We start from the raw sequence: 16,886 nt of genomic DNA, 5'->3' as shown, positions 1-16,886 counted from the left end.
TTGAACCAAGACCCCCCGCGCCTGTACGCCAGTGATTGAAAGTAAAGCTTAATGTAGGAAGGGTCCCTAAAGGGGGGGGGGGCGTAATAGAGCCATTTGAAGGTCATAGATGAAGAGCCCCTACTGCTTGGGGTCTGGGGCAAAGCCCCGGTAGCTTTTTTTGCATAAAATTTAGCAAGCTAATAGCACAATGTTGTATGCTGTTCCTCTTTCTTCTCGCTCTTTATTTTCTATCCTCGTCAGCCCGGTCGTGTGATTAAGTTTTTATTTCTTGTCCCTTTTCTTTGTTTTCCAATTTAGCTTTTGACTAATTCCATTCTACCTTCATTTCCCGCTATTGTTTGCCATCTTTTAATTTATTTCCCATCATGCTATTGCACTATATAGGTCTATTTCAGAATGATTTGTTCTTTCTCAAATGTTTTTCTTTCGTTCTTCCCGCTTTCCTTCCTTTTCCATTTCAAAAAATATATTTTTCCTTGTTTTCTTTTTGATATATTATATTAACAATTTCTGGTCGCGCTTTGCGCTCGCTATATTAAAGGAAACCAAACCCCCCCCCCCAAAAAAAAAGCAATTTTACTTGAAAGAGTAAGATGAAAGGATCAATTTAAAAAAAGTTTCATCAAAATCGGTTATGAAATAAGCAAGTTATGGGAGTTTGAAAACTCTTGTTGTACTTTCTAAGGGCATCCTCAAATTGGCAAACGTGCTTCAATATGGCTGATTTTGTGGACAACTCTCCATTTGTTTTGTACACAAATTTTCAGATTTTCCTCATTATCTTTCAAGTTGCATCTTGCCTCCTTCTGAGCACAACATATGTCATGGGAAAATATAATCCACACCATATATGTCAAGGTCAGGAGGTGATAATGTGCAATATGTAAAATAAAGGGGAAAATCTGAAAATATGTGTACAAAACAAATGGAGAGTTGTCCACAAAATCAGCCATTCAGTCATTTCTGCTCGCGCTTCACGTTCGTAGTAGTTATTCATTTGCATGCACATCTTTTTCAGAAAAAATACAAAGGATTTCCAAAAAATTAGCTCGCGCTTCGCGCTCACATTATATAAATAAAGATGATATTGTCTATAAATGTTTATTCATAGGAATAAAGCTAAGAAGTGAGTATTAGGATTACCCCTTCAAAGAAACCAAAAATTATCTTCGAGTGGCCGATCGGGGAAAATATGTCTGAAAAAAATTCCGCCCCCCCCCCCCTATTCAACATTTGTTGAATTGATTCATGATAATGGTACAGTATTGCAAGAACAGACATCTTAAGAGAAATTGGGTCATATAATGATCATGCAAATAGTGATGCTGAAGAACTTTTTTTATCTTATTAGAGAAGAGAGTTTCCATAGTCTTACAGAGGAAGACGATTCTTCTTTAGAAGGAGAAATATCTTACAGTGAAGTTGATTTTGCATTAAAAAAATATGAAAAATAATAAGCCTCCTGGACGAGATGGATTTACAACTGATTTTTTTAAAGCATTCTTTCAGGACTTAGGTATATTCTTGGTACGAAGTATGAATTTTGCTTATATTTCTGGAAAATTATCCATCTCACAAACAATAATGGCTTGATAACATTAATTCCTTAAGGTGACAAAGTAAGACATTTCATCAAAAATTGGAGATCAATTTCATTGTTGAATGTTGTTTGTAAACTGTTGTAAAGTTGTATTGCTCACAGACTTTAAAAAGTATTACCATATAATTATTCATGTTAATCAATCAGGATTCTTGTCTGGACGATTTATTGGTGAAAATAGGAAAATTTTGTATTATTTAATTGTGTATATGGAGAAGAAACATATTTCTGATTTCTGATTTTTCATGATTTTTTGTTTAAAACGCTTTCCATTTTTAAATTTGGCAAATCTTTCATGACATGAATAAAAATACTTGATCAGAATGCATTTTCTAGTGTTATAGTCAATGGGCAAATAACATTAAGATTCGTTTTTGTTAAGCTCTAAAAGTCTTGGGTTGTTAATTCGAAATTCACACTCTGCCAAACGAATTTATGTTGGCTTAAAAGAATACAAAGTTCTTTAAAATGCGGATGACACAGTTTTATTTCTCAATGGTGCAGCTGCCAGTTTCTGTAATGTACTAAATATTTTGGATTCATTTGCTAAATGTAGTGGGTTGAAGGTCAATACGCAAAATCTACCATCTACCTCAGCTACCATTTTGACTGGCGAACCCCTTCTACTATTATGAAAATCGACCCCCATCTACTATTATGACTGGCGAACCCTTTCTTCTATTATGACTGGCGACCCCAATCCATTATTATGATTGGCGAACCCTTTCTACTATTATGAATAGCGACCCTCATCTACCATTATGACTGGCGAACCCCTTCTACTGTTATGACTGGCGAACCCCTTTTAGTATTATGACTGGCGACCCTCATCAATTATTATGACTGGCGAACCCTTTCTTTTATTATGACTGGCGACCCTCATTCATTATTATGACTTACGAACCCTTTCTACTATTATGAATAGCGACCCTCATCTACCATTATGACTGGCGAACCCCTTCTACTATTATGAATAGCGACCCTCACCTACCATTATGACTGGCGAACCCCTTTTACTTTTATGACTGGCGAATCCCTTTTAGTATTATGACTGGTGACCCTCATCCATTATTATGACTGGCGAACCCTTTCTACTATTATGAATAGCGACCCTCATCTACCATTATGACTGGCGAACCCCTTCTACTATTATGAATAGCGACCCTCATCTACCATTATGACTGGCGAACCCCTTCTACTTTTATGACGGGCGAACCCCTTTTAGTATTTTGACTGGCGACCCTCATCCATTTTTATGACTGGCGAACCCATTCTCCTATTATGACTGGCGACCCTCATTCATTATTATGACTTGCGAACCCTTTCTACTATTATGAATAGCGACCCTCATCTACCATTATGACTGGCGAACCCCTTCTACTTTTATGACTGGCGAACCCCTTTTAGTATTATGACTGGCGACCCTCATCAATTATTATGACTGGCGAACCCTTTCTTTTATTATGACTGGCGACCCTCATTCATTATTATGACTTACGAACCCTTTCTACTATTATGAATAGCGACCCTCATCTACCATTATGACTGGCGAACCCCTTCTACTATTATGAATAGCGACCCTCATCTACCATTATGACTGGCGAACCCCTTTTACTTTTATGACTGGCGAATCCCTTTTAGTATTATGACTGGTGACCCTCATCCATTATTATGACTGGCGAACCCTTTCTACTATTATGAATAGCGACCCTCATCTACCATTATGACTGGCGAACCCTTTCTACTATTATGAATAGCGACCCTCATCTACCATTATGACTGGCGAACCCCTTCTACTATTATGAATAGCGACCCTCATCTACCATTATGACTGGCGAACCCCTTTTAGTATTATGACTGGTGACCCTCATCCATTATTATGACTGGCGAACCCTTTCTACTATTATGAATAGCGACCCTCATCTACCATTATGACTGGCGAACCCCTTCTACTATTATGAATAGCGACCCTCATCTACCATTATGACTGGCGAACCCCTTCTACTTTTATGACGGGCGAACCCCTTTTAGTATTTTGACTGGCGACCCTCATCCATTTTTATGACTGGCGAACCCATTCTCCTATTATGACTGGCGACCCTCATTCATTATTATGACTTGCGAACCCTTTCTACTATTATGAATAGCGACCCTCATCTACCATTATGACTGGCGAACCCCTTCTACTATTATGACTGGCGAACCCCTTTTAGTATTATGACTGGCGACCCTCATCTATTATGACTGGCGAACCCTTTCTTTTATTATGACTGGCGACCCTCATTCATTATTATGACTTACGAACCCTTTCTACTATTATGAATAGCGACCCTCATCTACCATTATGACTGGCGAACCCCTTCTACTATTATGAATAGCGACCCTCACCTACCATTATGACTGGCGAACCCCTTTTACTTTTATGACTGGCGAATCCCTTTTAGTATTATGACTGGTGACCCTCATCCATTATTATGACTGGCGAACCCTTTCTACTATTATGAATAGCGACCCTCATCTACCATTATGACTGGCGAACCCCTTCTACTATTATGAATAGCGACCCTCATCTACCATTATGACTGGCGAACCCCTTTTACTTTTATGACTGGCGAACCCCTTTTAGTATTATGACTGGTGACCCTCATCCATTATTATGACTGGCGAACCCTTTCTACTATTATGAATAGCGACCCTCATCTACCATTATGACTGGCGAACCCCTTCTACTATTATGAATAGCGACCCTCATCTACCATTATGACTGGCGAACCCCTTCTACTTTTATGACGGGCGAACCCCTTTTAGTATTTTGACTGGCGACCCTCATCCATTTTTATGACTGGCGAACCCATTCTCCTATTATGACTGGCGACCCTCATTCATTATTATGACTTGCGAACCCTTTCTACTATTATGAATAGCGACCCTCATCTACCATTATGACAGGCGAACCCCTTCTACTATTATGAATAGCGACCCTCATCTACCATTATAACTGGCGAACCCCTTCTACTATTATGAATAGCGACCCTCATCTACCATTATGACTGGCGAACCCCTTCTACTTTTATGATTGGCGAACCCCTTTTAGTATTATGACTGGCGACCCTCATCCATTATTATGACTGGCGAACCCTTTCTCCTATTATGACTGGCGACCCTCATCCATTATTATGACTGACGAACCCTTTCTCCTATTATGACTGGCGACCCTCATCTACCATTATGACTGGCGAACCCCTTCTACTATTATGAATAGCGACCCTCATCTACCATTATGACTGGCGAACCCCTTCTACTATTATGAATAGCGACCCTCATCTACCATTATGACTGGCGAACCCCTTCTACTTTTATGACTGGCGAACCCCTTTTATTATTATGACTGGCGACCCTCATCCATTATTATGACTGGCGACCCTCATCCATTATTATGACTGGCGAACCCTTTCTACTATTATGAATAGCGACCCTCATCTACCATTATGACTTGCGAACCCCTTCTACAATTATGACTGGCGAACCCCTTTTATTATTATGACTGGCGACCCTCATGTATTATTATGACTGACGAACCCCTTCTACTATTATGACTGGCGACCCTTATGATTAATGTAGCCTCTTCCTTTTTATGACTAGCGACCCTTATCTAGTATTATGAATACCGACCCTCGTTGTTGATTATGACTAGCGATCCTTATGATCAATTACCCTTATGGTCCATTATGAATAGCGACCCTTATCTTGCATTATGAAAATCGGACCTTATGACCCATGGTCCTTATGACCTTATGACTAGCGACCCCTTTTGCCTATTATGACTAGCGAGCTTTTGGGTATAGGATTTTACACGTTATGACTAGCGGTCCTTATGACCAGTCAGTATTATGACTTATGGTCCTTATGACTGACGGGCTTATCCCATTGGGATAATCATAATCATTATTATTGTAATAATTACAATCATTGTTAATGATATGCTGATGGTTACGCTTTGTAATTCCGAAGGTTCGTAATTTGTAACGCGTAAATTGCCTATACCTCGATGTTCGTTAATACGAAAACGTAAAAGGGTTCGTTAATCCAAACATTTGTAGCGTTATTCCGAAGGTTCGATAATCTGAAAACGAAATAAGGTTTGATGTTCCAAAGGTTCGTCAATCCGAAAACGAGATAAGGTTTGTTGTTCCGAAGGGTCGTTAATCTGAAAACGAAATAAGGTTCGTTGTCCCGAAGGTTCGTTAGTCCGAAAACGAAATAAGGTCAGTTAATCATTTAGTTTTCGGACTACTGAACCTTCAGAATTACGAACCTCATTTCTTTTTCGGATTAACGAACCTTCGGAATTACGAACCTCATTTTGTTTTCAGACTAACGAACCTTCGGAATATGCGAACATTCGGAATAAGAAGCTTCGTAATTATGAATGTATGCGATGCTGATGATGACAACATTGTTTTTGTACATGTATGTGTAGTACTGTACTGCAAAAATCTTCAGAACGGAAGGAAGCCGTGTGGAAGAAGAAGAAGGAAAAGGAGAGGACAAGGAGGAAGTGAAAAGACATGGGAAGAAAATTATTTATGCTTTATTTAATGTTCTTCTCGTAGGAATTTCCCTAAAGAAAGTTGGAGACTTCACATATCTTGAGAGCAGTCTTGGTGTCCTTGCACAGTGGGATAGGAACATGACCGTCTACATCACAGTGCTTGCTGAGCTCAAGGAATCAACGATCGGTCTCTGCGGCATGTATGATGACAACCCAGAAAGTAAGCCATTTCCTTCTAATGTTTCTTGGGATAATAACTCGGTTTTCAGGGAGTTATTTTGAAATTCAGTGTCTAATATTTGATGCTTGAATACTCCATCTTTCCTCTGTTCTTGTTTCAAGGAATGAATTCATGCCAGCTAGGTTGCAATTTACCTCACCTGGCTTGAGTGAAGCAAATATTGATACATTTCCTGCCTTTCTTGGAAATTCTTGGAAAATTGCAAAACATCTGAAGTAGGTTTTGAACACAATATCATACACTTTTTGTGTAATTTTTTTCGAATTACTCCTATAAGTTTAAGATCGATTGCTCGATCTGCAATGAAAAATCATAAGTCATTTTAAGTTGGGTTCGAACCTGCCATCTACTGCTTTCCAGGCATCGACTTAACCACTAGACTTTTCTGGTTCAAGGCTAAGCCACGATGAACTGGAATTCAAATAGCCTTGGTGCTCTTCTTTCTGACTCATTAATATACAAATGCAGTTTGCTGTGGACAATAGAAAGTAAATAAGGAGGCTTTAATAGGAAGAAATTATAATTTGTAAACAAATGTTTGTCATTACTACGACCGCATGCTCATTGCAATCTGTAATGAAAATCATAAGTCAGAAAAAATTGCAACCAGTGGGATTCGAACCTGTCATCTACTGTTCCGGTCATTTTAAAATGCCATATTGTATGCTATTTTTATCAAATTTCAATGGTAATTTTAGTATATTGTTTGATTATACCCCGCATGCTCCCGTTCAATGTATTTCCATATTATGATAGAGAACCTCTGATATATATTTAATTCAAGACCTACTTCACATATGGTAATGCAAGTTTATTGTGGAGCGTTATGGCCCAGTGGATTAGTCTTCGGACTTTGAAACAGAAGGTCGCCGGTTCAAATCCCAGCCATGGCGTAATTTCCTTCAGCAAGAAACTGATCCACAATGTGCTGCACTCAACCCAGGTAAGGTAAATGGGTACCAGTAGGAAGTAATTCCTTAAAAAGCTGTGTGCGCTATGAACGCTAGCTTAGCCGGGTAATATAGGAGCGCCTTGAGCACCTAACAAGGTGGATATGTGCGCAATATAAATATCCTATATTATTATTGTTATTATTTTGATATGGAATATATCTCCTTGCAGATGACTGGTTGATGCGCAATGGTGATCAGGCCTCCTATGCTGCTCAGATGGCTCTCTCATGGGAGGTCCCGTATCCGGGAGAGGTAATGATAATAATTTATATAGAAATGATATACCGAGGTGTGCATACTAGGAATTACACATTTTTATTTATTTATTTATTAAAATATCTTTATACAGGATAGCAGGCTCAGATTAACTGTTTTCAGCCTGGTCCTATTATCATAAAAAATAATATATACATAATAGATAAAAAAGTAACATTGGGTTCTGTAATGATTGAGTTCAATAACATTTAAAATCAGAATTATTACACATACAAAATTGTTCAAAGATAACATACACTACCAGTCACAATTCCCAGACTTACCACTACCTGCCTCAGCCAGAATCCGGCCGAAACAGGCAATAGTGATTCAAAAGAATGGTGACTGGTATTGTATTCCTTTTTTTTTAATTGATGAAATGGGAAAACTATCCTGTATACAATACAATAACTGTGAAATATAAATTAAGATGCATGGTATCATTGGCATAGTAAATACAAATAAAACTATTCATCTTTGAGCATAGCATACTAGACTTAACAATAACATTTTACAAAATAAATATCGCCAAGCTAAGTAATGGAAGCTTACTTGCTACATGCACGAATTGTATATACATATTGAATATTCCAAATCATTAACACAATCAAAAAGAAAAGAAATAAAATGAAATGGAACAAAAAGCATCTAATATTAATTATTGAAATAAAACTTATTATAAATCAATTTAAATGTTTCGATAGTTTGTGCATTTTGAATATTTTGGGGTATGTCGTTCCATCGCTTGGCACCGGAAAATCAGAGAGCTTGTTTGAAAATTGAAAGGTCAACAAAGGGTGCAACTACTTTAAGGCTATCATTATTTCTTGTATGGTAGTTATGTCGGTCACAGACCATTTCAATGTCATTACAAAGTTGGGGAGGGGCTAATCCATGTATACATTTAAACATTTGTGTGGCAAGAAAGTATTCTTTTCGTTCATCCATGTTAGTCCAGGATAGGTTTTTTAAAAGTGTTTTAAGAGAAATATTTTGATCAAAGTTTCCAGTTATGTAACGTGCGGCTCTTTTTTGCAATCTATTAATTTTGCTTTTGTTTTTATCAGTAGTATTTCCCCAAATAGGTAATCCATAATCGATGCAAGGTTGTATTGTAAATTTATAAAGAGTGTTTAATAATGAAGGACTTAAAAATTTTCTTAATTTTCCAAGGGAACGGATCTTGAATCCGATGGATTTGCATAAGTTATTGACGTGAATATCCCATTTAAGATTTTCATGTATTAAAACCCCTAAATAACGAATTGACTTAACTTGCTCAATTTCAGTCCCATCAATAAATATTTTCATAACATCATGGGAGCGTGTTTTTAAAAACATACATTTTGTTTTGTCGACATTTATCTTGAAATGGTTAGGTTTATACCATAATGCCTTGTTCAAATGTTTCACAAATTTTGTTATGTTTTTGTGAGTTGAATGCATAATATGTACTCTCATCCAGGAGAGTTACTGGATACTCTTTGGAAAGTATTCATATATTTGTAATACTGATTAATAGCTTCAGTTAGCTTATGGATCTCTTTTGATACCTCCTTTCCTAGATCTGCCAATCTATTGTTGACACCAATCCTTGCGATGTTCACTCCACAAGGTTCCAACTGGCTGAGAATCTTTGCCAGGTTCTAGCAGAAGCTGAGGAATTCCAACTTTGTCACCAAGATGTGAGTTTCAATCATGATTTGACAACTTCCATCTTCTGTAAACCTTGGCTGTGTGAATATAAAGAATAACAAATTTAAAAAGTTGCCTTGATGTAAGGTTGCTTTTCATGGAAAAGCCAAATTTATATTCCAGCTTAAAATAATACTCAGTATTTATAACAAATCATAATTTTTTACATGGTTTTAACATATATACTGACAATTGGTAATAGTTACAATTGATCGCACAGCCTGTCCTCTCACAGACAAGCCAATTAAATTTTTATGTGTCCAAATACCATAATTCTTTTAAAGCTCATGAGCCCATTTGTTAACACTTTTTATGGTAATTAATTCACATTAACAGTTTTAAGCCACTATATAATAATATCCTGCCATCTTTTTCATCATTCTCAAGGTTGATCCAATGTTGTTTGTTGAAAGCTGTGTCTATGACCTGTGTATGTTTGGTGAATCTGACGACCTCATGATGGATGCCCTGTGCGTGTCTCTGGATGAGTATTCCCGACAGTGCGCCCAGTCCAGTGTTGTCCTCGAATGGAGGACGGAGGACTTCTGTCGTAAGTATTGCTAATATTACAGATATCGAGAGTGAATTTATAATGTATTATTTGCTTTAAAAGCAGATAATCATGTAGGGAAGCTGATGAGGCCTGTCAGAATGATTTGTGCAGAAACTCCTGTATGAATCCGTATTCACTTTTAATCACAGGAAAAAAAACTCATAAAAATAGAACATGAGAGATATGCTACTGAGTTATCACTTTCTCTCTCCGAGTAGTCAAATCTGAACATATTTTGAGCATTTATTTTTTTCAATTTGACTTTGATTGGAATTAGTTCTCTTCACCGTCTGTGCGTGACATTTTAACATATTAGGTACCCAGTATCACTTTTTATAATGACCTAACTTAACTAAATCATTTGCCTTTATAGCTGATAAAATAACTGAGAATCTAGTTTTCCACTTTTGCTGAAAAACACTGTGGCCCCTATTCCGAATTTGGGTTTAATTAGGACCATGGTCTAATTCTGTGCTAAAATTATGGGAAGCAAAACATTTCAAAAATTTTGTTTATGGTGAATGCTTCTCATGTTAACTGAGCTCGTCACTAAGTATGTATTAATGAAGACAATTGTCATGCTTATCCTTCCCAGGCAGTTAATAATGTTTTGGGAGTCAAAAGAGCTGATACGTTGAACCTCTATTGTTGTTGATTTATGTAACAGCTGGCTTTCCATAGTTAAACCACAGCTTACAACCAGAGTTTAAATTAAACCCAACTTCAGAATACGCGCTGGTGAATCCATACTTATTAGATCCTGTTTTTTTCTGACAATGTGCTTTCACAGCTAAGCAATGCCCTGACATCATGGAGTACAGTGATTGCAGTTCGCTCTGTCCAGTGACCTGCGAGGCTCAGGACCCAATGGAGATGGCCAAACACTGCCCTGCAGACTGCGTCTCTGGATGCCAGTGTCCCGAGGGTACCGTCCTGGAAGGTGGACGTTGCATCACTGCTGACCAGTGCCCCTGTGTCCATAACAGGGAGAAGTACCCACCGGGAGGGACAGTGCGGTCAAAGTGCAATTTATGGTCAGTACTGTATATACAAGTAACAAGTATGCTTGTCCAATTTACAGTGATATTAAAAATCCTTGTCTTTGTAAAAATGAAATTTGTAGCAGATCAACAAAATATCTATTGCTAAAATATATTTTGAATGTTATGTATAGATAGCTTTATGTACATGTAACATGACCAGGTGGGTGTTTCATAAAGCTGTTCGTAAAGTTATGCGCAACTTTACACACGACTGGAGCATGTTCTTAGGTCATAAATCAATGATACAGGGATATCACATAGCACAAGAAAGGATCACCAGTCGTGCGTAAAGTCATTCGTATTTTACGAACACCCACCAGGTGGGTGTTTCATAAAGCTGTTCGTAAGTCAAAAGCAACTTTAAGAACGACAGGTGATCCTTTCTTGTGGTAAATGGTATATTCATTGGTGATGGTTATGTGCATAAGAAAGGTTGACCGGTCATTCTTAAAGTTGCTCTTAACTTACGAACAGCTTTATGAAATGGCCCACTGGTGAGATTGAAACCTACTCCTGACACAGACTTCAGATTTTTCCAAAATCATTCTCAATTAAGGGTAACCTCATTTTTTTTTGGGGGGGGGGAGGTTGAGCAGTGGCATAGTGTACATGTATCTCCTGTAAAACTAGTTTTAATTCATAAATCTAAATTTCCTCTTCTGACTCTAAAATAACAAATGTATATCTTGTCTGTCATATTTTTAGAGAAAGTCCGTACCACACTTTTTCCACTTATCTGAATCAAATTTTGTCTATCATTTTTTTCTTTTATGACTGCTCTTTCCTGAAGAACAAAATCATTTTACAGACTTATTTCAATTTCAGAAATACCTCCCATTACTAGGATATGATGGTACTTTTACTAATGAGGGTTTAATCATACACTGAAAAGGATCGAGACGAACCACACAAGCAGTTCTAAACCTAGTATTTCATTCTGTTTTCCTCCTACAGTACCTGTGAGGGCGGGCTTTGGGATTGTGAGAAGTCACTCTGTCAAGCCACCTGCCAATCAGTTGGTGATCCTCATTATCTCACCTTTGACAAGAGACAGTACAACTTCCAAGGAGGATGCCGATACATTTTAGTGGAGGTAGGTACCTTCTTCCTGTAGTATAGTATAAATTCAGTAGCTATTTTGTGCAGGTCTTGGATCGGTATGTTGTAAGTGCTGCACTGGCTCCCTATCAAAAATCAGATTATCTTTGAGATTTTGTTGCTTGCTTTTCATAGTATTCTTGGATCAGCACCATGATACAGTCTTTCATTTATCAATTACTACAGACCAAGCAGGTCTTTGCTCTCATCCACTTCTGGTTACCTTGTTATTCCAAAAGTTTCAAAAACCTGGGGGGAAAGATCATTTGCATACCCCACTTTGTGAAATAGCCTACCTGAAGACATTAAAAAAATGTACCTCTGTCGAAACATTTTAATTTAACTCTTAGCTGTTTATGCGCCTTGAGCACTCTACAGAGTGGATTTGGTGCTTTATAAGTTACATTATTATTATCATTAGGACAGTTATGCAGTAGAGAACTGGTAGTCAGATATTAAGAGTTTACGGCTAAGTTGATTGATACAGCAGTCTGGAATGTATCTAATTGAATATTGAAGCAGAAAGTGATTGATCGCAATGGAAGTATATGCTGAGTGGAAAGAGTGGGGTCCATGAAGAGGACAAAGAACGTGAAGACCTGTGTGTTATTCTGATATGAGTTGAAATCTGGGTGATAACGATAATAATAGGCATTTGTATAGCGCCATGTATCCAGAAACAATCTATACCGAGGCGCATTGTAATTATCATTATTACCCCGGCTTTAGCTTGAGCTGTCTTTCAGCGCTCGTGCATTTAAGGAATTAATCCTGCTGGATACCCATTCATCTCACCTGGGTCGAGTGCAGCACAGTGTGGGTAAATTTCTTGCTGAAGGAAAACACGTCATGGCTAGGATTTGAATCCACGACCACCACTCATTGTTTTTAATAAACATTTCAATGACAGTTTATCACCTTGATGTCTTGATCACAGCCTTAGAGTTTTAATTATTTTTTATGCCTACATGCATAGTCTTTTTTATGTTGGGCATAAATGGAAAAATATCAAAAGGGCAGAATAGATATCCAAGGCTAATAACTGGGACAATGAAGCCAGTCAATAAGGTATCCATGACCATCGACTGTAGTGGTTATGGATTAATTAAAGTCCAGTGAAAAGCGTTACCTTCATTGTTTCATGTCAGGATTTTATCGACCAATACCTCATGGTCCTTGCCGAGAACGTAGAATGCAACATGCGCTCTTCCAGGAAAGTGACCTGCACCAAATCTGCAACCGTCCTCGTCAACGGAACCAACCCGATTGACCTGAAGCAGGACCAGGTCGTGTTTGTCGATGGCCAGGAAACCATCCTTCCTTACACCAACGGAGAGGTGGTGGTGCGGAGGGCGTCATCCAAGTTCATCTTCGTGGAGGGTAATGGATTCTTGGTGAAGTGGGACGGTATTAACAGGCTCTATGTGACACTGTATCCTGAGTATATGAACAGGGTAGGTGACCTGTAACCTTTATAAGCCAATTCAGAGATCTTTATGTTTGCAAGAGTAAATGATTATTGTGACAAGTGAATTGAAGTTTTATAAAACTGACACAAACATTGCAAAGTGTTTCAAATTTGCTCTCACACAATGAAAACCAGCATGAATTTTGCAATGACAACTTGGTATTGACGCGTACTCTATATTCCGAAGAAGAGCAGATTTTTCAAAAAGTTCTAGCCTTGTAGTTTCCAGTCAATTTCTTACAATAATCAACATCTTTCTTTTTACAACCGTTGTTTTTCTCCATCCTTGCTTTATTTTATGAACTACTCATGCCCTAATGATCTTTGAGCATTACAGATTTGTATTTACATGTATTTAAAGAAGTAAACATAGGTAAATGATATCAGGAAGGTCACACTTATATTGGGGCCAGATGTAATAATTTTATTGTATTGCCTAGCTACTAAGTTTAGAAAAATGTCCTTCCACATAATTTTTTTCATCATGTTTTAGGTGCGTGGTCTGTGTGGGACCTACGACCACAACCAGAACAACGACTTCATGACCCCTGCAGGCGACATCGAAACCAGCATCGTTGCCTTCGCCAACAAGTTCGCCGTGGACCCCGATTGCCAGGAGACGGAAACCCCCCTCCCGCTGTCTCCCTGCAGCCTCAACTCGCACATGGAGAGCTTTGCAGCCGAGAAGTGCGGGGTGATGAACAGCGATGCCTTCAGGCCGTGCCACGGGAGCGTGAGCCCTGATATGTACTATGATATGTGCCTGTATGATGTCTGTGGATGTGATGCAGGGAATACCTTGGAGTGTCTCTGCGAGGTCATCGCAGGTTATGCCACTGATTGCGCCAATGAAGGAGTGTACGTGGAGTGGAGAGACCATCCGTCCATATCTGAGTATTGCAGTAAGTTTTGCAAACTTGTCTTTATATGTTTTTTTTCTAATTTCAAATTTTTGCCTTTTCTCTTCTTGAGGCAGAAGAGAAGGGGCTTATGTCCCTTCTTTTTTTCTCAAATATGGAAGTGAATTTACTTTTATGAGATGTTCTCCCATTTTATAGTGGTCATCATTTTTTTGTTAAGGGTTTTGTTTATGCTTGTCAGATTGTTTGTTAAAGAACTGTTTCCTTTATCAGAATGAGATTCCACTTTTCTTCATGCTTGCCAGAAAATAATTGACAAACATTCTGTACCCCCTCATTTATGAATCTTGGATCAACCCCTGTTTATAGGAGCATCATGCTATCTACATGTATTGCAACTCTTTGTATGAAAGTGGCCAAATAGTTTGAGGGAGTAGAGATAAGCAGAACAGGATGTATTTCATCTAACCTTATCCAGATGTTTGGTCTATTAACATTGCTGCACACATTGCCCCGCATGTTTTGGCCACCTTGACAAAAAAATTCTTCTTGAAGACTATCTAATGCAGTATTTTGAAATTATAATAGTATTCTGCTTTTATTATTATTTGTTTGGCGTCACCTCTGCCTGGGAGGCGAAAGGCGAACTGATCACTGTGACCCGCAGGTCTCTCCTCCCGATATAACTGATTGGAGGGAGTGCAGGTGGACCATTACACCGGGGTTCCCCCCTTTATACGAATAGTGCAGGGGGTTCTTAATGTGCAAAGGTGGTGACTCTCCTCTACACGGGGCCTCCATTTAATGTCCTATCCGAGGGACGGATATATATAGTGCTGGGTACATTACATTAACTTTTTAAAGTGCCTTACAGGTATATTACGACCCCTGTCACTGGATCCTGGCTTGCTTGCACAAATCGTCCTGTCTTTCTCCACTCCCTGTGGAGCACTCCAGTTTATTGGCAATTCTGTTTTTTTTTTTGAAGGTGTGCAGTGTGACGGTGGTCAGGTCTACCAGCAGTGTGGGCCGACCTGCGGTCAGACGTGCCGTGACCTCTCCGTGACCTGCCACGAGACGGACGAATGCGTCGAGGGATGCAACTGCCCAGACAATACCGTCCTGGATGATGAAGGTAACTGCATCTCTCCAGTCAACTGCCCCTGCTACCATCAGGATCAATCTTACCCGGCTGGATCACTCATTGAACAGATGTGCCAAAACTGGTATGTTGATGTCCTGGCTATCATTACGTCAAACCCCTGTTTGGAGAAAGATCGCAGTTCAGACTGCAAACTGCGGTTCCAGACCCCATTTTTCATTTGAAAACCTTAACAACATTTCCAAGCCCCGATAAACCCATCTTGGCCAGGTAATCCCCGAAAGAAAGGAAGGAAGGAAGGACGGATGGAAGAAAGAAAGAAGAAAAAAGTTGCACTTTCACCGCGTGTATACATGGAACTCCATAGTATGCTCAAAACTACACACATTGCAATCCATCGTGTGTGGCCCCCTGCTGTGACTGTATATGCTGGGCGATTGTGTTATATTTAGACCGAGGTCAAGAAATAGGTGTTTTTATACTTAAATTTCATGCTTGGGGCAATTAGGGTTTGTAGTACTTGGAGAAGAGAATTGATTATAAGGGAAACTGGGGTATAGTGCTCTCAAACGGAAGTTTTCGTCATGATTCCTTTGCAACAAATCTCTTTGCTTGATTTTTTTTCTGAGGATAGAAAAAAATTAAACATGACGAAAATCTCTCGTTTGAGGGCTGTATACCCCATTTTTCCTTATCAACAAATATCTTCTCCCAGTAATACAAATCCTATTGCCCTCAAGAGATTAAATTTAAGTATAGAAACACCTGTTTCTTGACCTCGGTCCGCGAAGATAATTTACCCCAGCATCTACGGTCACAGCAGGGGGCCACACACGATGGATTGCAATGTGTGTAGTTCCGGCGAGCGCATGGCCATGGATGTATACACGCGTTGATAGAAAGTTTTTTCTTTCTTTCTTTCCTTCTTTCTTTCTTTCTTTCTTTCTTTCTCTCTCTCCCTTCCTTTCTTTTTTTCTTTCTTTCTTTCTCTCTCTCTTCCTTCCTTTCTTTCTTTCTTTCTTTCTTCCTTCCTTTCTTTCCTTCTTTCTCACTGTCTGGCTGTCTAATTCTTTTCTTTCTAGACTTATTTTCTTCCTTCCTTTCTTTCCTTCTTTCTCTCTGTCTGGCTGTCTAATTCTTTTCTTTCTAGACTTATTTTCTTCATCCACCCCCTTTTGATCTACACCTCTAAAGAACGTGCATTTGCCAATCATATCTGTAGTAAGGCCTATGAATGTCCTTTTCTCAAAGCTGAGGTGTAGGCCTATACATAGAACATTAAAATACAAAGACCAGCATTATGAATCACAATGTTTGGATAGCATTTCAATGTTCTATTCATATCTATTCAGAACGTTTTCTAATTCACATGCGTTATTAGCAGGTGATCTTCTTTATCTCCCATTATTGTTCTTATTTTGTAGGCCTATAGCCTGTGTATACGGTAAACCTCCCTCTGAAAT

The 16,886-nt window shown here is 38.7% G+C and overlaps 1 protein-coding gene across 1 annotated transcript in view; it reads left to right on the top strand.

Annotated features, from left to right (window-relative positions):
• Positions 1-16,886, top strand: part of LOC121426017 (mucin-2-like) — a 95,806-nt gene that overhangs the window by 22,626 nt on the left and 56,294 nt on the right. Inside the window, exons 8-16 of the mRNA XM_041622146.1 lie at positions 6,217-6,375; positions 7,519-7,601; positions 9,170-9,289; positions 9,687-9,849; positions 10,643-10,886; positions 11,850-11,988; positions 13,142-13,447; positions 13,955-14,363; positions 15,310-15,547. Coding sequence (XP_041478080.1) covers positions 6,217-6,375; positions 7,519-7,601; positions 9,170-9,289; positions 9,687-9,849; positions 10,643-10,886; positions 11,850-11,988; positions 13,142-13,447; positions 13,955-14,363; positions 15,310-15,547 — 1,861 coding nt within the window. The remainder of the gene's footprint in view (positions 1-6,216; positions 6,376-7,518; positions 7,602-9,169; positions 9,290-9,686; positions 9,850-10,642; positions 10,887-11,849; positions 11,989-13,141; positions 13,448-13,954; positions 14,364-15,309; positions 15,548-16,886) is intronic.

Source organism: Lytechinus variegatus, chromosome 13, assembly GCF_018143015.1.
Source record: "Lytechinus variegatus isolate NC3 chromosome 13, Lvar_3.0, whole genome shotgun sequence".
Taxonomy (NCBI): domain Eukaryota; kingdom Metazoa; phylum Echinodermata; class Echinoidea; order Temnopleuroida; family Toxopneustidae; genus Lytechinus; species Lytechinus variegatus.
Note: the sequence above shows the minus strand (reverse complement) of the source record. Positions and strands in the feature narration are given on the sequence as shown.